This window comes from Crocodylus siamensis, chromosome 7 (assembly GCF_052110815.1).
Source record: "Crocodylus siamensis isolate JL-2025a chromosome 7, ASM5211081v1, whole genome shotgun sequence".
In the NCBI taxonomy this organism is placed as follows: domain Eukaryota; kingdom Metazoa; phylum Chordata; order Crocodylia; family Crocodylidae; genus Crocodylus; species Crocodylus siamensis.
In genome coordinates this window covers 38,586,320-38,602,423 of record NC_143401.1, presented here as the reverse complement: position 1 = coordinate 38,602,423, position 16,104 = coordinate 38,586,320, and the positions used below count along the sequence as shown (strand labels likewise).

Below are 16,104 nucleotides of genomic sequence, written 5' to 3'. Positions count from 1 at the left end.
TCGACCATTCTGGAGGTTCTTACTAAAGAGAGCCTAAGGGAAAGAATCATCTTTGATCTCCCTCTATAATAGTGCCTATTGAGAGGGTGGGATCACTGTGAGTATCTCACTAAGGAAGTGTGCTGCTTGTAACAAAACCCCCAGCTGCTTCTAACAAAACTCCCAGTTTTTCTTTTTTTTATTATTTATCTTAAAATGAATTCCCTCCCCTTCCCCGACCATTTATAACTTTTCTCTCCCTCTCTATTTCCTATAGATAACTATAAGTGAGCTCAAACTTAGGATAAGCTTTAAACATTTTTATTTTGGTAGCAATTTTTTTGTCTTAGATATCCATTGTTTTATAATTATTAGGTTTGTATTCATTTTTACTGTTGTATATTGTATTATTATCATTTTTGTATTGATTTTTGTTTCATAAGGATATTGTATGGTTTAGGCCTGTGTTTGTAAGTGAATCAAAGTCATGTCAAGTTTCCATTTTATATATCAAACCTACATCTTCTGTCCTCTGCCTGGGCATCCCATGTTGCAACAATATGATTCATTGTACCTCTCCCATGTAAATTGGTTCCCGGATGAATGAGAACATTTGGGCATGATTGAACTACAATGGTAGCAGGTCTCTACTGAATGGCCTGTAATGACTGGGCCATCACCTCACACTGATTCATCCAGGAACCATGGACCTCACCCAGGAAAAGAGACAAGACCAGCATTTGAAAAACAAAAGACCCTGCAGAATCAGCAACTCTACCATTGTACCCCACCATTACAGACATCTGAAACTGCACATCCCTGCATGGAGCACACATGCTCAGTACGCCAGGGGCTGACCCTTGCCTGGGCATGCCTCCTGTCACTACGGTCACACACAGTCTGCCCTTATAAAGAGGGGCAGTGAAGACAGACCCAGTGGACAACACCGAGCTGAAGAAGACCCTGACTGGCCATCAAAGATCAACTTCCAGCCTGTGATAGGTAGATATTACATGCATACCTCCTCCTATAATTTGGACTCTCTCTCTCTCTCTCTCTCTCTCTCTCCTGGACTTGAGTGGACTTCATCCCCTGCACCAAACCTCTTTAACCCCTGCTGCCATTGTGTGTGTCGGTGTGTGTGAAAGGGAACCAAGAAGACATTGTGTCACCATCTCCCCTGTTCAATAAAACCACTGTCATTTGCAACCCCAAGTTGGGTCATATTTTACTGAATCCCAGTCCCTCATTCTCTCTCTCTCAGCTCCAGTTCCCATCCTCTCTGCTAGTTTCCCCAACTCCTCCCAATTCCATCTCCCCTTTTCTGCCTCCTCTCATCCTCTCCTTGCTTTTCTGCTGTTCCTGCTGCTTTTCCTGTGATTTTTCTGCTGCCCCTCTCTCTGTTTTCTGGCTTCCCCCCAACACACACCCTCCTGCAGCTTCCCAGCTCCTATTAGCTGTCCTGCAGTTCTCTCCAGCTTCCAGCACCTACTGTGGTTCTCTGCAACTTCTCTAGCTGCCCCAGAGCCATCCTCTGGCTCCCCACACCCAGAACCCCTCTTTAACACCCACACTTTCCTTTAGTCCCATTTTCTCCTCCTCTCCCCATCAACCTTTTCAGCTCCCCTGTAGCTCTGGCTCCAGTCCCAGACTCTGTGCCACATGCTTCCCTGTTCTGCAGGCTTTGGGCATTGTCTTGTAATCAATTAAGATTAATTAACCTAAAGTTACCTCCAAGCCTCAGTTCTTCAGTCCAGGCCCCTGTAGTCTACCGGTTCTATTCCCGGTCCTGGTAACTTTAACTCCCTACACTTCTACTTTTCTACTTTAACCTTTCCCCAGGTATCCCAAGTACACCAAGCACATACATACATACATATCACAACACCCAACTTAGGAACTCACTTGTGTGTATGTATAGGTGGGTGGTATGTGTGTAAATTAGTGAATACACATATATATACATATATAGACATCATTGTGTGTGAGGGGGTATATGAATTAGTAATCCACATATATGTACTGAATGTGCAGGTGTTGGTAACTGGTAACTGATTCTGTCTATATTTGGTGTGTGTAGTGTGTGTGAACCCAGACTAGTTATTTTGAATGTGTGTGTATCTAAGTTGCTAGTGTGTGTGTTTATATGTATAAATATATATTTGGCATTGTGAGCAGGATATACGTATTAGTGATCTGTGTCTAACTTTTGGGGTGTATAGTGTATGTGCCTGAGCTGGTAGTGTGAGTGTGTATGCCTAATAGGGGTGTATGCACCTAGTGAGTGTGTGCTTAATTGATATTTATGTCTGCATGTGCAGTTTTTCACCATGCCTTCCTGTCTAACAGCGCAATATTGAGATCCTGAGCATTGGCCTAACCCTTCAGGGCAACATGCTAACCTCCATAGAAATGATCATGCTTCACTTCAGAGTGAAAATAGGTTACTAGAGGAAAAAGAGCTAAGACCCACAAGCAGAAGACTGGTTGTGAAGAATTTGGTAGACTTAGGATCAATGATTTAACAGAGAAGGTGGAAGCTGAAAAAGGAGTATCATTGAAAGAAAAAACCCAGAATAAAAACAGGAAAAAAGACAAAATAAAGAAAAGAAGAAAACAAAAACTAAGTATAAACATCAGCCACATGGAAGAGAGAAGCTTGAGACCAGATTGAAGATTTAGAGGCCACGGACAAGAATTCATTTCTACTGCTGCAAACTTCTAGGTAATTTGCAGTTGAGAGTATCTTCCTGAAAGAGGAAGCATACAGGCATTTCTGATCGAGGATTCCCCACCACCCCTACTCCCCGCAACTTACTGAGACAGAGAACACCATCCAGAAGGGAAATATGCCTATACTTTTCCTACACTGGAGTCCCCTGGGTCTGGGGAAGCCACAAGGGAAGCAGCTGCTAAAATCCTCCCAACCACAGAGGAGTTAAACCTATAGGCATTCATTCTAGTGAAAGAAACTCACTTGCAGAGATCTTCTAGGTGTCAAGGCACACAATCTTTCTCACGTTTGCAGCATGTTCCCTTTACAAGAAACTGACTGAATGCCTATGTGCTGGCAATTTCTACTGGGAAAACAATGATTCTCTTGGTAGAAATGTAACACCAGTACATGGCCAAGGACAGGCAGAAGATGCATACTTCATACTCTAGGTCTAGCCCACGATTCTTGGGAATATGTGACTTGCCCCTCTTCATACATATATGTTTTTCCCCTCAGCTAAGAGACATGGTCTCCTTATATAAAAGTCGCCTTCTTTTTCCTCAGTGTCAGAAAGTACTATAATCTGTGCCTGTTAATTGTTGTTTAGTACAAAAACAGGTGTCTGAACTAAAGGATGTGGCAGTTATTAGAAAGAACAGAGCAAAAATCGTAACAAATAACAGCCTTCATGTAGTAATATAAAAAATACTCAGTAACTGGCAAGGGTTAATTCCAACTTTATTTTGGTGTTAATCTAAAAGGCTGCATGTATTGAAATTAGTAGGCAAAATATAGTGTTAAACTGGGGGCTAGACTTGAAATTCCCTATCCATGTCAATTCATTCTGAGGGGCTTCTAGCTTTATTTTGGATCCCTATGAACAACTCAATTACCACTTTTATCCCAAAAGTCATACTTTATTCAGGTAACTGCCTGTCCATTTGGAGTACTAAGAGAAACATGATCCTTCAATACATATTAATTTAGTTAAGGGCATGTTAATGAACCAGTAAGGAGGAAAGCTGGTATAAAAGCTGAAAGCAAAAACAATTTGAACAGCTGGAAATGCCTTATGTTATATTTGTGTCTATAAGATTTACATTTTCAAAAGCAGCCAATGTATTTTGGAAGAGGGCTAATTTTTCAAGCTTTCTTCAGGGTATCTCATATTATCCACTGTACATGGTCAGAATACCTGAACATAACACACATTCCCTTACATAAACTTATTCATTCAGTCGTATTTAATTCAAACACATTGGGCACATCTACATAAGATTCTTAATGCTCAGTTGTCTAAAAACACTGAGCAGTAGTGTGCTGGGCAAAAAACATGCTAATATACTACTGCACAGTAGTTTTAGGCTATTGTGCAGTAAGCTTCACTAACAATCCATATGCTGGCACTACTGTAGTAACTCTAGTTATTGTGTCTTTAGTTAGTTCTTCATTGAGCAAGTACTAAATTAAATATGCAGTAACTACAGTGCATTAATGAACATGTAGACTCACCCATTGATTCATGCCTTTACTTTTCTGGGGGATATTACTGTCCATTCTTAGATATAGAATGATAAGGGACTTTGCAGTATCATTGAAACTGATCTGTTATAGATCTTGGCAAAGACTGTTACAATGTCTTCTTGGTATACAACTTAGTTTCCCAGGTGATAGAAAAGATTTGAAAGAGATGAGAAAGGGATAAATAAACCTTAGGTACATGGCTCAGAAATGAAGCAATTTTGTATATTCATTGTTTATGTCTGGCTAGGACACTCATCTTAAACCTGTCTGAATCACATTGTGAATATAAGGACAGAAAGGTATTCCATTCATTTCTTGCCAAACATGCTATGCCATTTCTGTAGAAGACAGAAGAGAAGAGGGCCTTTTGAAAGGGTACACAGTTACACTGAAAAGCAACCATCTGAGTCCAGGTAGCATAAGGCTAAATGCCATTTCCTTAGGGATAATCCTCATTGGTTTCATGGGTTCAGGATCTGGTATTGTTCAGTGGAATATACCCTTTATATTGAGAATTGATTTTCTGATGTCCATTGAGCAAGCAATTCAGATTACACATTCAGTGCTCAGAATATCCATTAGTTTATTTCATACTTATTATTCAACAGTGTCCCAGATGAACAACCAGGTGGCCCTTTTAAGAGGCAAAGTACCATTATTGGAGATGATTGGAAGTCAAGAGAAAGTATTATGAAAAAATGTATGGAAAGGAGAGAGGGACAAGTGGACTTTCCATCTGTTGTGAGTTACCTAATTGTTATCTTCAACTGTTATTTTTTTTTTTTTAATATTCACATATTAGAAATGTATTTTGGATGGTCTATATCATATATATATACATGTTCACATTCAATCTACAGAACCAGGTATAAACCTTTACAAAACATTTGTGGAACTATTACAGTGATTGTTTTTATTATACATTTGAAAAGAATTATGGATATATGTAGAAAATGTTATAGGTACATAAAATCTTTGGCCTACATGCAAAAGTGAGCAAATAATTTGTATATGAAAAATCTATTCCCAAATGTTCACCTTTTTTCCATTCTTTAAATTTACCAGAGAAAACTTGGAAATTCCTGATGGTATTTAGATTGTTTTTGATTGCTTAAATGACAAAAGGTTAATAATTGATAGTTTGAAATTTGCACTTCACTATTTTTTTTCAGTATTAGATGCCCAAAAGGTTTGAGAAATTGCTATAGCAATTCTGTTCTGTTTCAGATTACCTCAGCATGAAAACCAATAGAGATTGTCAACAAGAGACTCACTCTTACTGCCTTTAAGCAAACATTACAATGGAGCCTATAGCATCACTGGGAACATCCAGATGAGCACACACGTGCCTCTTGCCCCATCTCAAACACCTTTGGGATGGGGCAAGAGGCATGTGTGGGAACAAAAAAAAGTTCCCCGTGCTACAAACTTGCAGTTCAGGGAGAAAATTATACCCCTGAATATCCAGGTGTCTTAAAAAAATGGAGTTTTAAAAAGTGGGGCAGGGCAGGGCATGGCAGCCCCAGCAGCCCCAGCCTGGGCCCTCCTGCCCTGTGCTGCCTGGGGGGGCTCTACCAGGAGGCCCTGGAGCCCCCTACAGTCCCTACTTCTAGGGTAAGTAGAGGCGCTTTTTTTTCTTTTTTCTTTTCTTTTTTTAAGTGACGGTGCCTGGGATTGGGGGGGGAAGCATATGGGAGCCTATGGGTGCAATCGGGGGTGAGGCTGGCAGGGGAAGCCATTGGGTGGTCTGGGTAGCTGGGAGAGGCAGCTATTAGGGGGCTGCAGCAGCTGGTGGGGGATGGGGTCAGGTGGGACAGCAATCAGGGGGTTGTGGTGGGGCATGTGGGCCTTGCAGGGGGTGGTAGCCCCTGTGGGAGCCATATGGCCCCTGTTGAGGGGCTGTAACGGCTGTTTGGGGACCATATCCCCTGTTGGGAGGTCTTATCCCCTGTGTGGGGGCCATAGCCCCTGTGGGGGCAATTTGGCCCCTCTTGGGGGGTCATAACCCCTGTTGGAGGGCTGTAATAGCCCTGTAACAGCTGGCCCAGAGGGGAAGATGCCTCCACTGGATGTGCAGTCCCTATCCGCATCTGGCAGGTGCACAGCAGGTCACACCCAGGCAGCAGCCACCGCTACCAGACTGCTGCAGTGAATAAAGGGTGCAGGAAACTCTCAGAGCTATTTCAGCAGTCCAGCTGGCACAAGGGGTAGTGTCCCCAGTACCAATTGGCTGGGCCCCAGAAGATCCTGAGAGCAAGTACCCCTGAGCTACCTGCCAGGGCAGCTTTTTGAGTCCAGTGAAGAGTGGGAGATCAAAGGATATTTGAAAGTTATAGCCAGCATGACGGGATACAGCAACTTCAAGACCAAGCCCCAAAATGTGTTCCTGATAACCTTTATACATTGGTCAATTGGATTTTGGAAGATGACAATGATGACTTAGATGTTGAAAGTCATCCACAAGATAAGAATCTAGACACAGATGTATTGAATATATGTCAGGATTTTCTTTACCTGCATCAAGGGGCAAAAAGCTAATACCAAAACATGGTAGGTTAGGCTTGCTGATACATCACATAATTACATCTAAGAAGCTGGTACAAAGTCTCCATACTGCTGGATGCAGCATATCATATGACACAGTTTGTCGCATTCAGACCACCATTGCTCAGAAAAACTTAGAGTAATTTTGTGAAAATGGGGTTATCCCAAGGAATCTTCAGTCCATGCATCTCTAATTGGATTCCAAAGTGTCCCTGATTATGACATCACCAGCCAGTTCAGTGGTCATACTAAGAAAACTGCTTGGAAAGTGTTTATTTAACATCCACATCTATTGGCAGGTCTTGGAAGTAGGCCTGATGTTGATAAAGATTTGTACAATTGTGTAAAAAAGGTTGTTGTGTTGCTGTATCAGCCATCAACAACTTTGCTGACCCTTCTGGGTGTTATGGTGAAATTATTTCATCAAGAAAAACTCTGGATAAACTTCTGCCTACACACGATTCCCTTGTATACCATTGTAGAGACAATTATCAAAATCTTGTTTGGTGAAGTACATTTGAACCTAATCCACCATTGCCATCACCTGACCAGTGTGGTTGGAAAGCTGAAAATGATTGTTATGTTCCCATCATAAACATGCTCAAACCATTACCAGCAAAATATATTTGGATAAGAAGTTACAAGTGGAATGCTGGGGACCAGCATGGTCAAACAAACAGGTTAATGTGCCAGGTACTAGGGCAGTGTGAAGCTTCAGTCTCTGATTTGATTTGGGGGAGATTCAGCCTGATTTGGTGGCTGAATCCCCAAATCTGAATCAAATCAGGAGGTCCTTTAATCTCTCCAAATCAAATTGGAACCCTACAAATTGATTTGGAGAGATTCAGAAAGATTCAGAAATTCGGACATAGAGACAGCTTTAAATGTTTTTTCTACATACCTCATGCTCTGTACCAGGCAGCTCATGAAAACTGTGATGGTGGGGCAGATGGAGGGTCCCACAGGAGTGCACTCAGCAGCAGACCTGGAAGTGGACAGTAACACTTCGGGTCCACTTCCAGGTCCATCGGGAAGCATACTGGTGGGACCCCCCAGCTCAGAGACTGATGCCTCCTGGGTCTGGGGGAACACCTGGGGCCCCCCTGAAGATGATCACTTGATCACTGAGCCGCACTCTGTGGCAGACCCAGAAGTGAATCAGACATACTTCCAGTTCAGTTCCGGGTTTGCTGCTGAGCACACTGGGGGTGGGGGGGCACACTCCTGTGGGAGGCTCCATCTGCCCCAGTATTGCAGCATTCACGAGCCACACCTGGTACCTCGAGGTATGTAGAAAAAACATTTAAAGCGGTGTCTATGTCTGAATCATTGATTCTCTGACTCAGCATCAAATCTTCAGATTTGGTTTTGACCAAATCAAATCAGGGACAGTGATCTACATCAATGAATCGAATCACTGTCCCTGATTCATGCCAATCTGAATTCTAATTGAATACAACCCATTTTGCACACTACACGTGCTTTCCAACAGCATGTTGCAATCCATATAATAACTTCAGGGATTCAGAAACAGATTCAGAACTGGATTCAAGTGATAAAGGGATCTGAAAAACTTCAGTTACTCATTGTATTAATGGTGCGTATACCATTGTATTACTATTGTATTACCATTGGGTTAGACTATTATATTTTCCTTTTGCCTCAAGGCAAACTTATGTTTGTGCATTTTATTGTGATTGAGTTATGCATTATTAATACCTGATATTCATATTCTGAAATTAAAAAAAAAGATTGTCTTATTCAGTATAACTCAAACAAGTAGGCTAGCCTGAGTTATAATGTTTTAAGTATTGTAGGCTTGTTGTGAAATTTGTAGTGATAGAATTTGTGATGTTTTATTATTAACATATTATTTACTAGGTTTTTAAATTACATTGAGTTGATACATAAATAGTAGTGTCAGCTATTTTGGAATCAAATATGGCTACTCTGACAGAAATGTTATGATTGATCTCCCTGGTTCAGACAATGTTGTTTCATTGTTGGAATTAATTTTCTAATCCTAGTGGAGGCTGAAATATTGACCAAAACATGAACTGACTGCAGCTATCTTGGGTTCCAATATAGAGGATCCATGCACTACTTGCCAGATTGGCAACATGAGTTTTCTGACATAGGTAGACCACCCTCTACCTTTAACACACAGTTGCTGCTTGTGGCAATGAGTCAGCTATGACAATAAAATCTAGAGATCTTATTGGTCAATTTATAACCTACTATCAGTTTTGAAACAGAATATTTTTCTCACTAATTTATTCCATGAACTACAGCTGCTCAATAACTAGCATTTTCTTTTTCTTTCTCTTTTCTCTTTTTTTTTTTGTGTATGTGTGAGAACTTATCCCTGTTGTTTCTTGCTGAACTGTGAGATGGCCTTTGGTGTTTAATGTCTTAAATCCACTATCCGAGTTCTGTAACCAGTCACCTATGCAATATGGCAGGTTTTCTGTTTCCTGATTAAATGACCTAACTTCAGCAGACCGAATGAGGGCCTGAAGAGATCCCAACTTTGTGGTCAGAAAATTATGCCTGTTCTCATGTGAATGCACTTGTTTTACATAGACACCTATATTTTCATAACTAGAAACTCCTCCAAAGCCATTCAAACAGAATCTAAGCTCTTAATAAAACAGAAGTTGACATATGGTAGTATATGGTGCTACTTTCTGGCAGTTACAGTGACAAATTTCCAATAGTTATACTTTTAGTATAACTATCTGAAAATAGGCCTATTTATTTAAAATATAATTAAAAAAATCTAAATCTCTATGAGCCTCCCCCCAGTCACACTGCATAAACAAAATTTACTCTTCTGTAATGTCTGGATTAGGAATTCTTCTTCTTCATCATCATCATAATGAAACCATAACAAACATTTATAACCTAGATTTTTTCTTTGGCTTCCCACCTCAGTATAAATTATTTGAAGTAATATTAGTTTCCTGTTTTGCAATTAAAAGCAGGTTGAATGTATGGTGTGTGAACTCTTAATTAAACAAATAAGCAATTACAGAGCTATTCTCTCTCTTCTTTATTTTTCCCCTCATCAAGATGTTTTCCTTAACTTTGAATTTTCATTTGGTCAGTATTGATACATATATGGCAGCACTGTTCACAATGAGAAGAAATCCTAGTTGCAGTATCAAATGGATTATTGAAATTTTTATATTTTTCTGCAGCTGGTTACCAGAATACTGGATCTCTTTGAAAAGAATACAAATTGATGATACTTTTCTAGTTCCAACTTTAAAAAAAATCATTGGATATTAATTATTTGGAACATTTAATAAAGAAACATTAATTAGAAAAATGTCTACTAAAACTTTTGTTCAGAAGACAGGTATGTTACCTAGATGTTATAAAATAGGTTGACATTGGCTACATCATCCCATGCCATTAGCTATGAGCAAAATGCATGCTGGTTAATGGGGAATACAAGATTCAAAGGCAACAAGAGATATATATTCCTAAAATCAATCAAGTTTCAAAAGGCTCAAACCAAAATAGCACTAGGTGGTCATCTAAGTTTAGAAGTAGAGCAACCTGTTTCTTTTCAACATTTGTCATCTCTTCCCAATCCAGTGGAAACAAAGATAAATTCCTGAACAATTTATCATTTGTGTATTATTCTATTCCAGTTTGACTGGCTATGGCAGAATTTGTTTTCATCGTAAAAATAGATACACAAGTTCACATAATTATTGTACCTATCTCACCAATTGAATCAAGGACATAACCAAGATTCTGTTGAATTATTATTCATTCTGGTGTTTCAGTAAATGCTACTTGATCATGATAAAGACAGCTTCTCTGCATTCTCTATGTACCATAGATAAAAATATTAGTGGCTGAATCTTAGCAGACTGACCTTGTCATTAACAAAATGCGTGATCTGCAAACAATATTGAACCTGGTGCATTCTATAGTCAATAAATAGACTCCTAGATTTATTACTTTTGGCACCAATTGAAGAGGGATATATGCACATAAATGTTCAGGAAAGTGCTTAATCATGAGCATGAATAAACTTGAATTCTTAGTATTCAGTTGGAGCAGAGCAAATACTTAAGCATGTTCTTATGTAGGGACACTTTCCTTGCAGGTATTCAATGACAAATCATTATTTTTTAGGTAGAGTATAACCAGAGTTTAATTTTAAAATACATGATTAAATGACCTTAGTACAGCCTGGTAAGGTTCTTTGGGTAAATCTGATATAATTTATTAAGCCAACTCAAATAGTTGAAAAAATTTTTATTTGCAAGCTTTCGGGCACAAATACCCTTCATCAGCACAGAGCAATTGCAGACATTTCCTCTGCCTGACAAAGGGTATTTGTGCCCAAAAGCTTACAAAGAAGATTTTTTTCAACTATTTGAGTTAGTCTAATAAAAGATATTAGATTTCCCCAAAGAATTGCCTTCCTACTATTGCCAGGGAACTACTGTATGACCAATTAAAAAAATTTAGACATATATAAATCAGCAGGCTTACATGAATTTCATCCAAGGGTGCTGAAGGAGCTGGCTGAAGTCATAGCAGAAACCCTGGTGAAGCTCTTCCAAAACTCGTGGCACTCTAGAGAGGTCCCTGAAGACAAAAAGAGGACCAATGTTATGCCCATCTTCAGGAAGAGGAAGAAAGAGGACCTGGGTAATGGTAGGCCAATTAGCTTAATTTCTATCCCAGGGAAAACCCTGGAAAAATTCACCAAGGAGTCTATATGCAATAGGCTTGTAGAAGGTAGGATTCTGAATGGCAGCCAGCATAGATTTGCCTTGGGCAAGTCTTGTCTTACCACCTTCATCTCTTTTTATGATCAGGTAACTCACCATCTGGATAAGAGAGAGGAAGTTGACATTGTATACCTTAACTTCCACAAAGATTTTGATCTGGTATTCTATGATGTTCTCATAAGAAAATTGGAAGATTGTGAGATTAACTGTGAGACAGTTAGGTGGGTAGGAAGCTGGCTATGGGGTAGCACCCAGAGCATTCTACTGAATGGATCTGTGTCATCTTGGCAAGAAGTGGCCCGTGGTGTCCCTCAGGGGTTGGTGCTTGGTCCAGTGCTTCTTAACATCTTCATCAATGATTTGGATGTGGGGGTGAAGACCTCACTGGTGAAGTTTGCAGATGACAACAAGTTACGGGGAAGTGTTCAAGCTTGAAGATAGGCTACAGATACAGGCGGACATAGACAGGCTGACAAGTTGGGCGGATCAGAACCAGATGAGGTTTAACATTGAGAAATGTAAAGTGCTCCACCTGGGTATGAACAATCCCCTGAACAGCTACAGGCTTGGCAGCACTATGAATGAAAAAGATCTGGGGGTAATAATTGACTACAGTCTGGACATGAGCTGGCAGTGTGACACTGTAGCCAGCAGAGCAATTAATACTCTGGCATGCATCAATCGATGCATCTCCAGCAAAACCAAGGAAGTGACTCTTTCACTCTACTCAGCACTGGTAACACCACAGATGGAGCACTGCATCCAATTCTGGGTGTCACACTTCCACAAGGATGAGGAAAAGCTTAGAAGAGTCCAGATAAGGGCTACCCATATGATCATAACTTGCATGGCAAGCCATATCAGGTAAGGATGAGGAACCTGAGACTCTTCAGCCTGAAGAAGAGAAGACTGAGAGGGGACTTGGTAGCAGCTTACAGCTACATCAGGGATGTACATCAAGGGCTCGGTGAAAAAATGTTCACTAGGGAACCCTTGGGAAAAGCCAGGAGCAATGGCCACAAATTCCTGGAAGACCATTTCAGGCTCAACATTAGGAAAAACTTTTTTCACAGCCAGGGTTTCCAGACTGGAATAAGCTCCTTCCAGTGGTGCTGCAATCACCTAAACTGAGGATTCATAGATTCATAGATGTTAGGGTCAGAAGAGACCTCAATAGATCATCAAGTCCGACCCCCTGCATAGATAGGAAAAAGTGCTGGGTTCAGATGACCCCAGCCAGATGCCCATCAACCTCCTCTTGAAGACCCCCAGAGTAGGGGAGAGCACCACCTCCCTTGGGAGCCCATTCCAGACCTTGGCCACTCTAACTGTGAAGAAGTTCCTCCTAATGTCCAGTATAAATCTTCTCTCTGCTAGCTTATGGCCATTATTTCTTGTGACCCCTAGGGGTGCCTTGGTGAGTAGAGTCTCACCTATTTGATTCTGTGCCCCCATGATGAATTTATAGGCAACCACAAGGTCGCCTCTCAACCTCCTCTTGCTGAAGAGGTCCAGGTGCCCTAGTCTATCCTCATAGGGCTTGGCCTGCAAGCCCTTAACCATACGAGTGGCCCTTCTCTGGACCCTCTCCAGGTTATCCACATCCCTCTTGAACTGTGGTGCCCAAAACTGCACAAGGTATTCCAACTGTGGTCTGACCAGCACCCAATATAGGGGAAGTATCACCTCCTTGGTTCTGTTTGTCATACATCTGCTGATGCATGATTAAGTATAGTTAGCTTTTCTGATGACTTCATCACACTGACAACTCACGTTCATCTTGGAGTCCGCTAGGACTCCAAGATCCCTTTCTGCTTCCATGCTACTGAGCAGATCATTTCCTAGGCAGTAGGTGTGCTGGACATTTTTCATTTCTCCTTGTTAAATTGCATTCTATTGTTTTCTGCCCATTTGTCCAACCTGTCCAGGTCTGCCTGTAGTTGTTCCCTGCCCTCTGTCCACTTCTCCCCACAGTTTTGTATCATCTGCAAACTTGGACAGAGTACACTTCACTCCTTCGTCCAAGTCACTGATGAAGACATTGAGGAGTATTGGTCCAAGGAACGAGCCCTGCGGGACCCCACTACCCACACCCTTCCAGGTCAATACCATCCCATCCACTACCCAATGATCTTCCAAAGTCCCTTCCAGCTTACATTGTATTAATCTATGAAAACCTTTCCTGCTTATGTCCTTAGAGCAACATGACTACAACCTATACCACTTAGTACAGTCTGACATTAATAGAAATTTTTTTGGCTGATGAACTTCGAAGCATATGTGTAAACAACCCTGATATTTTTCATGCTAGTCCTGATTAGAATAAGCATTTATTCACACACTTAATCATGTGCTTAAGAGCCACTGATTTCAGTGGAACACTGTGTTTTGACAAATAGAAAAGCATGTTTAAGACTGAGTTCAAGCTTAGGTATACAATAAATCATATCAATGCATACCTCTAGCACAGGAGGATTGTTTATATTTCATAATGGGTGAATTTATTATAGAGAAGCTTTTTAGATAGGATTCCCATGTTATTACTGTAAATGTTTTGGTTTGGTACCTGAAACTGTATGTCTTAAGAGGCCTGTTTGTAATTTACCTCAGGGTGCCAACAATTGCAGTATTTGAACAGCTATTTCCTGAACTGAGATTCATTGCCTCACAGCAGAGCTTATGGTTAAATGGACTGAAAATGGTACACTGCACACATGCCTACTCCCATAACATGTCTTCATTCTGAAAGCATCAGCAATCAAAGTATATTATTGTGCTGTGCTGATAACACAGGTGGTTAGTTAATGAGCAGAGCCAGATATGAAGGATTCAAGTAAGTCCCTCTTCTTTTCCTGCTTACTCACTTTGTGCCACCTTACATCTGCTTTCTACTCTGTGGCTCTGAAAAGACATTTTTCTTTCTTGGTTTTTATTATTATTCTGCCTACAGTCCAGAGATGCTTTGGGGAACTCCTTAATCTCTTAAGTGAAAATATCTACAGTCATGTAAGAGTCTTCTCAAATGAAGGATTGCAGCTCTTTTTACCAGTTGTGTGAAAGTATTTGCACTGCATCATACCGTAACATGAATTCTTATTTCAGTAGCATAGGCAAGTGCTGTCAGTACCTGGTTAAGTAGATTGATTCTGCCATGTGTGTAACACCAGGATGCTTCAAGTTAAGCATACGTAGGGAGTCTTCTACATGTGAGAAGACAAGGGAGAGTTAGTTTCATTGGGATTTGTATCAAGTCCTTAGTATTATGTTGATGAGAGGGAGAATATCTCAAATATAGCACAATTGAGTCCATAATACCTACATCTGGATGCCAAGCAGGCCTGGGCAAAGAGAGAAAAAATGTTCTTCTAATATTGCTCAAATAAAATAAAATTCATGTCGCTGACTTGGTATCTAGTTTTTGTTTAGCCTGTCTCACACCACTTTTATCCCAAAAGTTTCACAGTTGTTCAGCTTAATGTTGCTGAGTATGCCAGCAGAATCTATACTGTCTCCCACTCTCAACAGAGAATCTTCTATCTGCAGAAGAAATGGGTTAGTGCGGTTGTTGCTAAAAAGCACATGGCATATGGCATTTGAAGGAGTCTTGTTGACATGGATATATATGGGGCACCAAAGAGTAGTGCATATTAATAGACAGATGAGCAACTATACATAAGTCTGCCTCAAGGGCAGGGTTTCACCGTCAGTCTTCGAAGACAAAGGGGTTTTCAATATAAAGCTTCCAAAGAAACATTTTTTTAAGTACTTCTTTTTTTTCATAAAACTGCATTGTGGGCCAGGTCAGACTCTGGATTCTTTACTATTCCTTCCATCCAGGACCACCTGCAGGTACTTCCTCAGCCTGACAAAGGGGTTTTAAACCCTAAAGCTGGCATCCCAGGCAGCTAAGCTGAGCTTACCAGGAGCCTCACAACTGCATTGCAACCAGCAAGTGTCAGGCCTGTCAAGGATGTGACAGGTCTGGGAATTCCTCAGCCAGGACTTTGTGCGTGCATGCGTTAGCTGGATGTTATGGTGTCTCCTACCCACCTTTAACAAGGGAATCATTGGTCCTGGCATTTACAGGGCTGGTAATGCCAGGACCTGGGGCCTCCTCCTTTCCCATAGCCCCAGTCCCATACCTCCAAGCTCATCCTGGAATGGGAATGAGCTCAGCAGCAACATGTTCTTCCCCTGCTGACTGGTGACGCAGTTAGTGTTCCCTCCAGCTGTGAGCAGGACGTTATTCAGCTTTTCAAAAAAGGAAATTGGTGCAAACAGAGTGAGGAGGGTGGCACTCAGTCCATCTGCAGGTGGAGCTTGGGGAGCCCCAGCAGTGGGAAGTTCACCTTTAGGAACACCAGCTGCTCCACCTATGGAGGATCCAAGCAGGTGTAGTGGGGTGTGACAACATCCCCAGCAATGCTGAACACCCTCTCACTGGGAACACTGGTCAGTGGACAGGTGTTGCCGGGCAACCATGGTCAGGTCCTGCCATATCTGCCTGCGGTTTGCCCAGTAGGCCAAGGGGTCACAGTCCAGTTTGGACCCCAGCATTGAAGCCATGCTCATGGCCCACATTGG

At 41.3% G+C, this 16,104-nt stretch overlaps 1 protein-coding gene across 1 annotated transcript in view; it reads right to left on the bottom strand.

The window, feature by feature from the left end:
* LOC149859695 (uncharacterized) overlaps window positions 1–16,104 on the bottom strand; it is a 52,715-nt gene that overhangs the window by 35,759 nt on the left and 852 nt on the right. Inside the window, exons 2-3 of the mRNA XM_090057518.1 lie at window positions 14,648–14,720; window positions 11,279–11,374 (exon numbers count right to left, since the gene is read on the bottom strand). Of these exons, the coding sequence (XP_089913644.1) occupies window positions 11,279–11,374; window positions 14,648–14,706 (155 nt within the window). The 5' untranslated portion in view covers window positions 14,707–14,720. The remainder of the gene's footprint in view (window positions 1–11,278; window positions 11,375–14,647; window positions 14,721–16,104) is intronic.